This window comes from Leptopilina boulardi, unplaced genomic scaffold (assembly GCF_019393585.1).
Source record: "Leptopilina boulardi isolate dan_hultmark-lab unplaced genomic scaffold, ZJU_Lbou_2.1 LbouV2_51, whole genome shotgun sequence".
Classification (NCBI taxonomy): Eukaryota; Metazoa; Arthropoda; class Insecta; order Hymenoptera; family Figitidae; genus Leptopilina; species Leptopilina boulardi.
Window position 1 is genome coordinate 769,682 of NW_026137996.1, and position 16,179 is coordinate 785,860.

At 24.9% G+C, this 16,179-nt stretch overlaps 1 protein-coding gene across 6 annotated transcripts in view; it reads left to right on the forward strand.

Moving 5' to 3' along the window:
• LOC127289919 (sodium/potassium/calcium exchanger Nckx30C) overlaps positions 1-15,484 on the forward strand; it is a 57,448-nt gene extending 41,964 nt beyond the window's left edge. For all 6 annotated transcript variants that reach the window (XM_051318192.1, XM_051318194.1, XM_051318193.1 and 3 more), the window contains 4 exons: positions 544-806; positions 4,598-4,733; positions 8,074-8,326; positions 12,848-15,484. In XM_051318192.1, the coding sequence (XP_051174149.1) occupies positions 544-806; positions 4,598-4,733; positions 8,074-8,326; positions 12,848-13,088 (893 nt within the window). In that variant the 3' untranslated portion in view covers positions 13,089-15,484. The remainder of the gene's footprint in view (positions 1-543; positions 807-4,597; positions 4,734-8,073; positions 8,327-12,847) is intronic.
• Positions 15,485-16,179: the final 695 nt, after the last annotated feature.

Genomic DNA, 16,179 nt, shown 5'->3' on the forward strand with positions numbered 1-16,179 from the left:
TGGAAATGTTACTATGGCAACGGTTGCTATGGACACAGTTACTATAGAAATGTTACTATGGCAACGGTTGCTATGGAAACAGTTGCTATGATAACGGTTGTCATGAAAACGGTTGCTATGGTAACAGTTACTATGGAAATGTTACTATGGCAACGGTTGCTACGGAAACAGTTACTATGGCAACGGTTACTACGGAAACAGTTGCTATGGAAACAGTTGCTATGGTAACGGTTGCTACGGAAACGGTTGCTATGGCAACCATACGAGTATACGACGGATCAACGGACTCCAAAACGAAACTATATAAGGCTTTCGGGCCTGAGCCACGAAACCCTAAAAAAAAGGAATTTTATTTTAAATTAAAATTTATAGTAATTTTTGTTTGAAATTAATTTTTTTCTTTTTTTTTTTTATTATGATTATATAGTAAAGAGTACTTTTTTTTTCGTTGAGAATGAAATATTGTAATGAATGATTTTTGCGGTACGTTGTGTATATTTTGTAATATTTTTACTATAACGAAAAATGAAACGTAATCTTTAGGCAAGGTGGATGAAAAAGCGACACAGCTGCATGCTATCGCATCGTTAAAGGTACTATTGGATGCAACAAGACCGCACAATGGAGCTGCGACATCATCAGCGGCACATTATTCGGGGACAGCATCGAAAGAGACAACACTTCAACTTCAGCAAGGTTCACAAGGAACAACTACAACAACAACAACAACAGCAGAGACCAGTGCTGGTATTCAAGAACTTCCAAATGGTGGGATAACACCGGGTATCGACGCTGGCCTCGAATCGGTAAATTAATTTTTTTCAATCATATATAATTTTCCATTTTTTTTCTCTTAGTTGAAAAAAAAAAATTTTGTTAAAATTGTTTCTTGAAAATATTTTAAAAATGTTGTTTAATAATTTAACTGTAAAATATTTTTACCATTAGAAAGAAAGATTCTCTTATATCAAGAGCAATTTTTTTTTCATGTTATTCTCTTAAAACAAAAATATTAATTTTATACAAAAACTATAATTTTTTTGAAATGTTTCAAAATGAGTAAACTTTAAATTTTCCCTCTTTGAGTAATTAGTATCCGTTTTTTAGAAATATAAAAAAAAAATAATTTTTCTGTTCATTATATTTAAAATTCGAATATAAAATGTTCTATTTTAAAAAAAGAATATTTCGGTTTTGGACACATGATAACATAAGAGATTATTAAAAAAAGAAACATTCCTCTTCATATGAGATTGTTTATTTTTTTCATTGTAAATATTGACAAAAGAACGTGAAATATTTAAAACTGCAAATTTATTTTTATTTTTCTTTTTAGAAACGTTTTTAATTCCAACGAAGTTGTGTAAGCATTAATTAAATTACAATTGAACAATAAAAAAAAAAGTTTCAATTAAAAGAGTATTAAATAATATAATTCCAAATAAAAAACAACAAATTTTCTATATATTATATATTATGAACGTTGATTAATTTTTTCATGAATAGATTTAATTTATATGATTTTTATATTTTACTAGTGCAATAAAAATCAATCATCTTTTATTATAGAGCAGATAAACCTGTTACTTTTTTTTTTTTTAAATACAGAGACATGGCTCGGATTGGTAGAGATAAAAGTTCAGTATATAAAAAAAAATTCGAGCACAATAAACTTTTGCGTCTGTCGTTTATTTATTTTATTTTGTTTTTTGCTTTTTTTTTATTATATTTCTGGTTTTATTTTCTATACATTATATGTTACGTTTATTTTCTATTTTGTTGGTTTTACGTTTATTTGAAAAATTTTAAAAAATATATTTTATTTTTTTAATAAATTAAAAAAAAAATAAGTTTTTTTTTTATTACAGATTGAAGAAAGTTTTAAAATTAATTTGATTTTTTTTTTTTTTTTGGGAGATATGAAAAGTAAGAAATTTTTTTTAAGGATAATTTATCATTCGTGGAAGATGTTTCTGGAATATTTTGAAAGCATATATATTGTGCGAGAGATTGAGAATCGGAGTAAAATCTTTTGCTCCAGTTTCGTAAAAAAAAAAAAAACTTTTTTCGCCCTCTCATCCAGTGACGGACAAAAATAGACTCTTTCTTCAATTTTTGAAAGCAGAGTATATATATATATATATAGTATGTTTGTAATTTTCAATGGTCCATTACCGCTAAGATGTTAGTCATAATTTTTAATCAAATAATCTCGAAAAACTTTATTATTCTTATTAATAATAATAATTATTATTATTAATGAAATAAAAAAAGTTTCCTTTATTAATAAAATTTAACTATATTCAAATTACTCTCTAAATCTGAATTAGTAAAAATGTTTACTAATTTAAATTAGTGACTCACTTTTTGCTTTAGAATTAGTTAAATTTTACTAATTGTTAGTAAAAGTTACTAATAATTAGTAAAATTTTACTAATTGAGAAGCAAAAAGTGAGTTACTAATTGAAATTAGTGAACATTTTTACTAATTCAGATTTAGAGAGTAGTTAAAAATTTTTATTACTTTCGAATTTTATGTTGAAATTTTTTTTTATAACAAATGAATTTAAAAAAAAAATAGAAAAATTTAGTGATTTAAAATAACAATAGCAAGAAAATTATTTATATGATAATTGTAATTAATAATAATTATTATTGTATTATATTTTAAATTTTATTTTATTTATATATATATATATATATATATATATATAAAATGGAAAAATTGTCGTACGCATGGCTTACATAGATGACGGATGCACAATGCACATGAACGAATGCGCGATTGTGTTATATAGAAAAAAAAGAGGCCGGCGATCGATAAATTTTATCTACGGCAATGGACGACACGTTTTTGCAATGGCAATTTTTCTCTTTCGTATACCTTTGGGAATCCCGGGAGAAACGACCGTGTTATTAAAATCGAATAGAAATTCAACTGAGATTTTTATTATATATACATATATATATATAGCGAATAAAGGAAATGGTAAATTAGCCATTCCTGAATATGTTCATTCGCTCGAATTTTCGATTATAACTAATATAAATTATTCCAGAAATCTCTCTCACGAATATAAATTCAATTTCCACACATACATTTAATTTTTTTCTGACCTTATTTTTGACAATTTAAAAAATAATTTACAAAAAATTTTCAATTTCCAATATAGAAATAAATAAACGACTGACAAATTTTTTATTTCTTTTTTTGTCGCAAAATTATTTCTTCCTTTCAATATAATATAAAGTTAAATTGAATTATGGAAAACAAAAATTTGCTATATTTTTTTTTTAATTAATTGAGTACAATTTTTTTCGCCCTAAATTAATAATAATTTTGTAATTTATTAATATTATATTTGTTTTTTTAAAAATGATGTGAAGAAAATAAATTTAAAGCGTGTGAGAAATTCAGTTTATAATTTAATTAATAAATTCTGAATGACTTATCATATATTTTTTTTTTTTTTTTTTTTTGGTTCATGCGAGGGTGGAAAGAAATGATTTAGAGACGTGAATTTCTTTTCTCAAATAAAATTTCGTTCTTCAACTTTCGAGTGTTCATATATTGCTAAAGTTTTTAAATGAAGAGGCGATGATAACGCATTAATCTTATATATATATGCGACTGACCGAAATTGTTGCGCGCAAAATACGAAATTTTCGTGCGATATTAGCTCCTTGGTTGCAAAATATGTTGGGATGATAGTGAGCTTTGTTCTAAATGAGCAGAAAGGCCTTTTCATTTTGAATGCCTCACATATATATATATGAATCTAGGTCATTGCTGCCTTACTGCCAGTATATCTGATGTCAGGTAGGCCGAAATTCGACTGTCTTATATAATTTTTTTTTCTTTTATTATTTAATATAAAAAGAAAAATCTAAAAAAAAAAAATTTGTCTTAAAAAAAATTAAATCATTTTGTCTGACTAAAATGAACTATTACTACTGATACAATATATACGAATTACTGTCCGCTTTTTTGTTCGTCCGACTTTAAACTGACTTTTACTACTGCCGCATTGGGATTTCCTAGTTTTACAGAAAATTGTAACAATAAAACGATATCAATTTATTTAACAAGCAAACAAATAACTATTATTATATTTTAAAATTGCTTTTGAAATTATAAGTAATAAAAAAAAGTGAATGTCATATCTGTAAAATAAAATTAGAAAATGTTAACAATGTCAACGCAGGATATAGACGAATATATATATATATATATATGTTTTATAGTTTACTGGCATATAATAAAAAAAAATCTAATTTTAAGTTCACACTATATATGTCCTTTCATGAAAAATAACGTTTATTTTTCAACTCTAAAAAGTATTCACAATGATATAATAAAACAAAACTTCAATTGGATTTTTCAAAGCTAAGCGCTTTTATGGATAAGGTTTATATAATTAATTCCTCAATTTTGAATTATAATTGAAATAAAAAGTAAGGATTAATAATTATTTACATATAATCGTATAATTATTATAAATTATATCATTCGTACCACAATAATGCTATAAAATTAAAACTTATTATTGATAATTAGTTATAAAACTTGTTTTAACTATAATTTATTTTTTTGCAGGGAGAGGAGGATGAACCTCCGGAGGCTCTCGATATGGGCTGGCCTAGCAGTCCTAAGAAAAGGCTCACATATATTCTAGTTGCACCTATTCTGATTCCTCTCTGGTTGACGTTACCAGACACGCGAACACCCAGAGGTAAAAAAAAATTATTTCCATTTTTTGGCGGGTTAAATTAGAATATAAAAAATAAAAAAATTATACTTCATTTATTTATTAATAAGTTCATGCGAACTGATTGATAAATTTGAATATATTGCTAAAATAATAAAGCGATTATATATAATATGTATATATATGTATAAGTGGAAATGTTCTTGTTTGAATGGAACTGATGGAGATAAATGAGGTTAAACGTTTTCTTGAATCGTTCCACGAATCTCCAACTTCTAACTTCATTTATTAACGATCTTCTCTTTATATAACATTATATAACCGCTCAATGAAATGTGATATTGTCCTACTAATTTCGCACTAACGAACGCGTACATCATTGATATCGTGTATATACACCACAACTCCATTTTCAATTAAAGTGCCTCCAACTCTTGTGTATATATATATATATATGAAAAGGCATTGGCTATATATGTGTTTGTGTTATTCGAGAATATACAGCTAAATATCTCTTCACTACTTCTCACCTAACAGTTACATCATTTTGTAGCATAATATACAATTATATTTCAAATATAAAAAATTCCACATTCTTTGTGAATTTACAATTTTTGTATATATTATTAAAATATATCCACCTTCAAGGTACAAAGTCATCTGCACTGAAGAAAGGGACCTTAGAAGCAAAAAAAAAATATAGGTTATGTTTTGAAATTTTTAATTGAAAATACACAAAGAGAATCAACTCTCAATAAAAATAATTGCCCAAGAAGCATGTAATATATCCTCAATATCAAGGTAATATTACACGTGAGATTCGTAATATAACGCTGTAATATTACAGTAATCTTACAGTGATCTTAAAATGTCCGCCTCAAGGTAATATTACCGGGAATATTACTGTAATATTAACGGTAATATTACAGTAATATTACAGTAATATTACAGACTGATTTGAGTTATTCATAAAGCATAAAAAACGTAAATATATTATAAGTCAATTTGGCTTGTTGGTAAAACACTGGACTCGTGTGCTTTGAGTTCGGGGTTCGATTCCCTGGATGGGTAGATTTTTTTCGTAAAGAAATGTTCCCATAATATTACTGTAATATTCTCTTGTAATATTACCTTAATATTACGGTATAATATTACTGCAATATTACTGTAATATTACCTTAATATTACGGTATAATATGACTGCAATATTACTGTAATATTACTGTAATATTAGCGCGTAATATTACAGTAACATTACCGGTAATATTACCTTGAGGCGGACATTTTAAGATCACTGTAAGATTACTGTAATATTACAACGTTATATTACGAATCTTACATGTAATATTACCTTGATATTGAGGTTATATTACGTGCTTCTTAAGTGGTATTTTAAGTCTTTATTACATTAAAAAGTATTTATAATATAAAAACTGATTTTAATTTTACAAAAGTAAAAAGAAACTTTTAATCAAGAGAAAATTAGCGAAAACATAATCTATAATTCGTTTGCCTCTAAGATCCCTTTCTTCAGAGAGCGTTACACTTGTTTTTTTTAAATCATTAGAAAAATTACTATACTAAACACGATTGATTGCGATTACCATATAAAAATATTTTTGCTAATTTATATTAGTTGATGTTACCATTTAATTAGTCAGCCTAACTATTTGATTAGTAAGGTTATTAAATAATTATTCCAACAAACTAATTAGTTAAATCAACTACTCTCTAAATCTGAATTAGTAAAAATGTTTACTAATTTAAATTAGTGACTTTTTGCTTCTGAATTAGTAAAATTTTACTAATTATTAGTAACTTTTATTAACAATTAGTAAAATTTAACTAATTCTAAAGCAAATAGTGAGTCATTAATTTAAATTAGTAAACATTTTTACTAATTCAGATTTAGAGAGTAATAAATTAGCAGCAGTATAGTTTACTAACTAACAATTTTTTCTCTCAATGTCCCAACCAAAAATTTCAATATTATACCAGAGTTGACTACTGGCGCAGTACTGGTTCAGTATTGGCTGCCGAGACTGGGTAGTCTGTACTGAACCAGTAGTGGTATTTTCCTTGTATCAATACTGTTGCAGTACCTCCCCCCCTCCCAGTACTGGAAAACCAGTACTGTGCCGATATTGAGCCAGTACTGACTAAAATAGATTTTCATTTTGATTAATACTAGTTTACCAAAAGTTCTAGAATGAATCTTTTTGTTTAAATATTTTGTTTATAAAATTTTTTCACCTTGATTTTATTTTTTAAAATTAAAATGTATTTTATTTTGCTTTTTTGTATAGGTAAAATTATTTAAACCAAAAATTTCCTGCGAGACCAATTCCAAAATATTTTGCAAGATTTTCTTATTGTTTTCAGATATGCAATAAACCAAAAAAAAAAATTTTTAACGATAATTAAATAGCTAATTGTCTAATTATATACATTATAATTATTTTATATTTTTATTTTTAATGAACTGTTTTTATATATTATAAAAACTTTGCGGTTTTAAAATAAATATATTTTTATATTTATTTTTTGATTTTTTAAAATAATAATTTGCAATATATATTATAATAACACAGAAAATTAAAAGACATTTAAAATAAGCTGCAACGCTTATTATTTTAAGTCAATTTTGCCAATTTCAATCCATTTTGATACTAAAATAAGCAAAATTGGATTAAAAAATAATAAGCGTTGCAGCTTATTTTTAATGCCTTTTAATTTTCTGTGAAAGAATAAAAATTCTTGGTGTTTTCGATTTTATATATAACAAAATATTAATTAGTTAGTTGACTATAATTTAATTAATATTTAATTTGTGTTGGGTTACTAAAATTTTCAGACACTTTTTCCTATAAGTATACCAAAAAAGTATTACCTGGAGCAGAGATAAGTTTCACTATTGCAGTTAAACTCTTATCTCTGTTACAGTTAAAGCTTTCTTTTCGTATACAATAAATTATAAAACTGCCAGTACTCAGCCAGTACTGAAATAGTAGTGGTTACCAGTACTGGTACTCTGGCAGCCAATACTGGTAAAATGTTATCACTCCAAAGTTACGCCAACTTTGGCGCCAACACTGTAAAAAGAAGGTACTAAAACAGTACCGATTTTAGGTATCAAAATAGAACCAAATAACAATTTTGTACCTAAAGTTGGTATTAAATTAAAACCTTTCGTTTTCCAGTGAATACTAGGTGCCAGTACTGCGCCAATACTTATATCAGTACTGCGCCAGTACTGCGCCATTAGTAAATTTTTGATTGGGCGATAGGTGAAATAAGCAATTATTATTAAAAGAAAAAGTTTAACTGAGAATTTTCTAATGTTAATAACTTTTTGTTTTCATAGGTAAAAAATTTTTCGCTGTAACATTCATCGGCTCGATCTTCTGGATAGCAGCGTACTCGTACCTGATGGTTTGGTGGGCGAACGTCGCCGGTGATACCGTTCAAATCCCACCGGAAGTGATGGGTCTCACGTTCCTTGCTGCCGGAACCAGCATCCCCGACCTCATTACAAGTGTCATTGTTGCACGAAAGGGTTTTGGCGACATGGCTGTATCCAGTTCCGTCGGTAGTAACATTTTCGACGTAACCGTTGGGTAAGCCTTTAGAAAATCCTCACATATAAACAATGACAAACCTTGAAATTTATCCGATCCCATAAAATACCCTCTTTTATTACATTCATATATACAATCAATTCTCGTGGGAAATATATATATTTATTTTTTTTCCCTTTCTCGTTACTGATACATTTCGATAGTGTGAGAGAGAAAGAAATATAAAATAAAAATTGTTTTTTCGTGCCAAAAAGAGATTTTAAATTCATTCTCTCATGATTTAGACTTTAAGAACATTTTTTCTTTTTTGGCAAATTCAACCAGTTTTGTTTGTCGTGGAATATAATAATAAATATTATTTAATACAAGAATTAGTTTCTCGAGTTAAATATAAAATATCTTTTAGCTTTTCGTAATTTTATGGGGTAAATTTTATTTTAAAAACCATTATAGCTATAAAAATTATCACTGAATGCGCGAGATTAAATTGAAATTTATCACACTAAAAACGAAAAGAAATTATTCGAAATTTTTTTCATAATTGTAATTTCATAGTTTTCTGAGGCTCTTAAATTGAGACAATAAACAGCATCAAAACGTTGCATTATCAACAATTTGATACATTTTATGGTCTTAATTTGATATCCTCAAAAAAACTGTGTTTCTATTAGGAATATTTGACAAATTAAATTTTAATGTTTTTTTAATAAACAAATATACAGAAAATTATAAATAATTATTTTTTCTTAATTCTTCAACTTGTGAAAATAAAAAAAAATATGTCCCTGTAATGAGAAATAATAATAAAACAGATGAAAACTAGAGAATAAACAAGATAAGCAGCTAAGAAAGGTTTCTACGTCACGCCACCATTCAAGTTTTATCTCTCAGTAGACTGAACATTTTTCCCTCGAAAACAAACTTTGAATTTATCATGTCAACTTTACACAAGTAACGGCTATTTATAATAAAGGTTCTTCCATTTAGAAATTTCTCTATACATAATATGTTATTAGTGTTTCGTCAATGTAAATGATTTTTCTTTTATTTAGTATAATTATAATAGCTTTTCATAATAATTATAATTATATGGAAAAGTTTAAAGTATATATATATATATAAAACTGGATTTATTATATAATAAATTTAATTATAAGTTTTCTAATTAATTAGGTGCGCATTATTATTCCCTCGATTATTCCGCATAAAAATCATTAGTTAAAATTTTCATTTTAAAGAATTTTATTAAAAATAATTATTTCTTGCGGACGAATTTTCATTTTTCGAATTTACATATTTAACAGAATTTCTTTTTAAACAAATTTTTTATTTAACAAAATTCTTATGTATCGAATTTTTATTAGAATTCTTAAAATGCCGAATTTTTATTTGCGTCCGAAATTGCAAATAGCCGAAAAAAAAAAAATTTGGGCGCGATATTTAAAATTCACCAATCAAAAAGTTGTCAAAAAAAATCGTGAATGGTAGATTTTAAAAATTGTGCAAAAATCTTTTTGTTTGTTCAGCCATTTACAATTTTGGACAAATAAAAATTACCTAAAAATTATGTTAATTAAAAATTCTTTAAAAAAGAAATTCTGACAAATGTATATTAATTCGATAAATGAAAATTCGTCTAAAAATTAATTACATATCTAATAAAATTGTTGAAAATAAAAATTCTAATGATTTTTATGGGATATGCGCCCCAATTAATTATTATAATCTAATTTCTTGTAATAATTAATAATTATCGTTAATTTTTCTTTATGGATTTTTTATGTATATATATATATGTTGAGAATGCTGAGTGAATTTTTTCGGGAAAGTGCCATTTGTCCTCAAATTGGAGAAAACCACTGAATTTTCAAACATTCCGCAAAACTGTCTCGCGGCAAAGACATATCACAATTTTCTCACAGACGATCGTTTCTATTGGAAAATAAATCGATTACTTCATTTTCAATTCTGAAAATACGGAAAAACGACATTCGACTTGATTCCACATCGATCGTTGTCCTTCTTCCCTTTGCGTCAGTGCCAACTGGCAAAATGCCCGACTCTCAATATATATATATATATATATATAGAGTCCTTTGTGCATATATATATATACACAAAAGGACAATATATATATCTGTACATGTTTCATGCGTACATGTTACATTTCACCTATTTGTCTTGCATTTCTAAAAAATGATAAAAAATTCAGCATTAAAATTGTTTCATAAACGATATATTTTCACTAGAGAGGAAATATTTGAAAAATAATTTTTTAATTTTTTTTTTTTTAGAATAAGTGACACAATTTATATATATATTTTTTCTATTTAACAAATTTATATATTTATTTTTTACATAGAAATAATTTTTTACATAGAAATTATTTTTTACTCTCTAAATCTGAATTAGTAAAAATATTTACTAATTTAAATTAATGACTCACTTTTTGCTTTAGAATTTGTTAAATTTTACTAATTGTTAGTAAAAGTTACTAATAATTAGTAAAATTTCACTAATTTAGAAGCAAAAAGATAGTCACTAATTCAAATTAGTAAACATTTTTACTAATTCACATTTAGAGAGTACATAGAAATTATTTTTTAAATAGAAATTATTTTTTTAAAGAAAAATTATTTTTTACATAGAAATTATTTTTTATTTAACTAATATATATTTATTTTGTAATATATATATATATGTAAAATTGACAAAAAAAAATTTATAATACTAGGGTATTTATTTTCAAGTGAAACAAATGCTTCTTTTCAAGTAAACAACATCTTTTATGCTAATGTTGAGCTGTTTAATATTAATGCTTTTCACTTTAATTATAAATTATGTTTTCGAAATGAAAGCATATTACATCACGGGGTAACAATTTTTTTTTTTACATCTCTCCTTTTCATCTCTTTTTTTTCTTTTTTTTTTGTTTTGTTGTTATTTTATTTTCACTCCACTTTCCATCACTGCTCTCTAATTAGATGTCTAAAATATAATATATATATATATATATATATGTTTGCTGAACAAAATGACTCATTCATAAAAATATAAAATTACTAATTTGTCGTGTAGAAATGACATAAATTTTTTTTTTTTTTTTGTTTTATTAACACTGATAAACAATTATGTTAAAAATAAATCATGAAAATAACTTCAAATTAGAAGAAAAAAAAATAATCGACAAATATAATTCATGAAATAATTATATAATTTCCATATTATATTAGTTTATTAGTTAATTAATTTAATTTTTGACAAATCGTTTTATATTCCTGTATTTTTGGGACGAGTAGTAAAAGAAGATTTTAGTCAGACAAAATTATTGAAATTCTAATTATTTTAATATTCAATGACAAAATTTTATTCAGATAGAATTTTCTAAACTGTATTTTGAAGATAAATAGCTAAAACAGAGTAGATAGTCAGACAAAGTTTTTAAAATAGTTTATCGTTTTGCTTTAAGTAGTAAAAGATGATAATTATCAAAACAATATTTTTCTTTATTTTTCATTACCAATAATAAATGCATTCTTATAGTAAAAAAGGTTCTTTAAAAAAAAAAAAAGGTTCATTCTTTAGTAGTAAAAGGATATTTTAGTCAGACAAAGCGATTTTAATTATTTAATTTCAGTACTAAAAAAAAAATTTTAATAATTTTTTCGAACTGAATTAAATAAATTTGTATTTGAACCAGTAATTTTTTGATTTGAAATAAATATAACTATTTAATTGATTCAAATAAAAAATTATTTGGTTCGAGTCAATATTTATTTGATATAAAAAAAAGAGTTTGGTATTGACAACCAAACGTTTGGTTGGTATTTAAGCAACCAAAATTTTTTTTTGTTGAATCAACAAAATTTTAATTGTCTCAATCAAAATTTATTTGACACAACCAAAATTAGAAAAAAAAGGATTTTTATTGTCCTAACTGAAGTTTTATTGGGACAATTAAAATTTTGTTGATTCAATAAAAAAATTTTGGTTGCACTGAAAAAAAAAATTTATTTGATTCAAATACCGGTGTATTTGGTTATTATCAAATAAATATTTACTTGAATCAAATATTTCTAATTTGAATCAAATAAATTGTATTTGCTTCAAATACTGAAATATTTTATTCAAATACTATATATTTGATTCAAATAAGAAATATTTGATTCAAATAAATATTTATTTGATAATAACCAAATACACCGGTATTTGAATCAAATAAATTTTTTTTTCAGTGTGCTTAAATACCAACCAAACGTTTGGTTGTGAATACTTTTTTTCAGTGTAATAGTCAAGTATACAAGATTATTTGAAAGTAAATAATTTTTTTTTTCAGTGATAATAACTTTTATATAATTTGTGCTAAAAAAAATTTTATTTAGCACAAATAAAATTTTAACAAGTAAAATTTATTTGAGACAAATATATCTGTTCTCTGGGTGTAAAAGAAATAAATTTTTTAAAAAAAGAACAAAAATAAAATAAATAAATTTGACCTAAAAATGATTTTACAAAATTATTTAACAAAAAAAAAATGATATTCTCACTTTTTTTTCACAGGCTTCCGATTCCATGGCTCCTCTATGGTATAATCTACGGAAAACCTGTGGAAGTGAACTCAGTGGGAATGGTTTGCAGCATAGCGATCTTATTCTGCATGCTTCTTTTCGTAATTATGAGCATCGCCTGCTTTAAATGGCGAATGAACAAAAGTCTTGGCTTCACTATGTTCCTTCTCTACTTCGTCTTCGTTGCCGTCTCACTCATGTTTGAGTACGAAATAGTCAGGTGTCCCGTTTAGGGGGTTGTGTGAACTCCATTGACAACCTGGCACAATATACCTTTCCCTTTTCCCCCACCCCTCTTACATAAAAATATATACGAATGAAAAAAAAAAAAAAAGAAAGAAAATGCGTTCTTCAAGCAGTGTACATATGTATAAACCTTGAAATACCTGAGCGAAAATAATACTCGTCTTTAAGAAGCGGCTCTATTATATCTTAGACGAAGACAGTGAGAGTATGAGAGAAAAAAAAAAAAAAAAAATTAGTTCTAGTCTTGACAATTTTTTGCGAATGAATGAATGTATATTGTGAAAAAGGAGAAAATTGAGACAAAATATGAGAGAGAGACAAAAAAAATGAAAAGGAGTTATAGTAATACTGAAATTCGCAATTTGAAGAAAACACGTAAGAGAATGAAAAAATAAAGGAAATTTTAATCTTATAATAGAGAATAAAAAATTTAGAAAGTATAAAAAAAAAATCTTTTCCTCAAAAGAAAGGGTGGAACTCTTCCAAACTTCATTTGTACCTATTTAATAAATTCTTAAGAGTCTCATATATATTAATTAAAATCTGAATCCAAGTTTGAAAATTCTCATAGTCCAAATTTTTTCATATAAACTTTGACTTTTAAATAGAGAAAGTGAGAGAAACATGGACCTAATTTTAGGAAAGTGTTAAAGTTTTACTACTTGTACAATATAGTTAGTTGATGTTATAAATTCTATTTCGTCGTTTCCATTTGAGAGTATTATAAGTAAAAGTTTTATATAAATTTGGCCTATGAGATTTCCTACTAATTTTTCATAAATATGTTGAACAATAATTATTCTGTAAAAAAAAAAAAATGTCTTGTTTGTACTATATATATATAATATGCATATAGTTTATGTAATTAGTTTTCTTCACTATGCGAAATTGGGTGAAAAAAAAAAATTATCGCTAATTTTCCGATTTAAATATTATAAAACTTCGACATTAAAAAAAAATAAATTTACGTGTCTGGAGTAATTTTTTACGCGGAATAATGTACGCGTGTAAAATCGAAATCTTATCTGTATTTATTATACAAATTTCCAAATTGCAGTAAACAAGAAATTTCAAAAAAATAAATAAATAAATAAACGAACAACGCATGCAACTGCCAGCAGAATTTGCGATCGATGATTTCAAAAAAAAAAAAAAATAATAATAATAAACGGTTAGACGCGTCAAGTAAATATTTCCATCGTGAACTGATGATTCAAAACTCTTTGCCATTCTCGTTTTATTTTTAATGATTTTTTTTTAATATATATGAACTTTATCGACGATGATTGATTTGATACTGCTTGAAATTTTCTTCTTTTATTTTTATTTTTCCTTCATTTTGTTAGTTTTTTTTTTTTTTTTTGAAAAATTTCTCACGGGAAAGGAAAGAAAAAAAATGGCTTCACACTTAAAAGAACATATTTTTTTGGGAAAAATTAATATTTCTAAGAAAAAAAAAAAAGGGAAAATAATAGTTTATTAGATAAAAATTGCTTCACAAAAGGGACCTTGAATGATAAAATAACTTTCAAGTACCTATTTCGGAAATAACTTCCAAGGGCTCAAGTTTCTTCTTTGCGTGAAGCATCAGGCAGAATCAAAAAACAATCGATATAATTCATATTGTCGACAACCCAATTTTAAGAAAACAAAAAAAAAAATATATTTCAACCTCAGATCATAGTATTTTGGACCTGAATGGTGTGTGAAAATAAAAAAAAAAAAATAAATAAATAAAAAAAAAAGCGACAACGTTCTACTTTATACGAATAAAAAAAGAAAAAAAGTACTTTTATTTATTATTATTGTTATTTTTATTATTATTATTATTATTATTATTATTATTATTATTATTATTATTATTATTATAATATCAAGTAAAAATAATTTTACAAAAAAATTATATATATATAAATGATAATGAAGATGATAATGATGATAATTATGATAATTATGATAATTATGAAGATGACATTAGAGAAATAAAAAAAAAATCCAAGGGCAGGTGCGTGCGTCGAGATGCGCGAAGAATATATATGAAATCTATACCTATATACATATTATTGTAAAACAAAATGCGTACATATTACACTCTATACACTTAATTAATTATGAAATACATATAAATCTTTGATCTAAATTTCTAACTTATATAATTATCATCTATGAGCAGTCACTTTCTCAGCGCAATTCCCTCAATCCTCTCGATGTCACGCTATGACACTATTTTAATGAAAATCGTTACTGTTAGAAAAAAATGTTACGTTACCAATAATAATATCGTTGTTATATGTACACTTATATATGAGAAAAAAAGAGAGAGAAATTTTTTATGATCAAAGAGAGAGAATGTGTGTGAGATATAGAAAAAAAAAAAACAGAATACGAACGTAAAAAAGTTCACATAATTTATAAAAATGTTTTTAAAAAAAATCATTTATTATTACAAAAGATAGTTTTAACGTGATATCGACGATATTAGGGAAAGAGAAAAGACAAATGTTATTATATATATATTAAAAAAAAACATAAAATATTGAGACAAAAAAACAATATAAAAATTATATTAAAATATTATAATATATAAACTATAATATAGTATAATTATCATAATAAATATTATTATATTATTATAATAATTATTATAATAATTATAAAATATTATATATTATATATTGGTATATTAATTATTATATTATTAATAATTAACAATAATATTTTAATACGATTTCATGTGTGAAACATATTATACACACAGATATAATACATTTCGAATTCTTCATTATAATTATTATGTATAATCGGGTTAGTCGAACGCCTAAAAGCGGCCTAGCTTTATAATAAACTCCGCAGAAGCATAAAATCAACGTATATAGCAAAAAGACCATAAAATTCAAGAAATAATTATAAATAATAATTATTAAAAAAAATTTTAACTGAAAAAAAAATTTTTCAAAGAAAATCACGTTTTGATGACACTAGTTCTGAGGTTATTATATATAATTCATATAAATTTGGAATCGAAATTTTAAAACAAATTATTCGAAAAAAAGAAGAAAACAAAAAAAATTGTTGTCC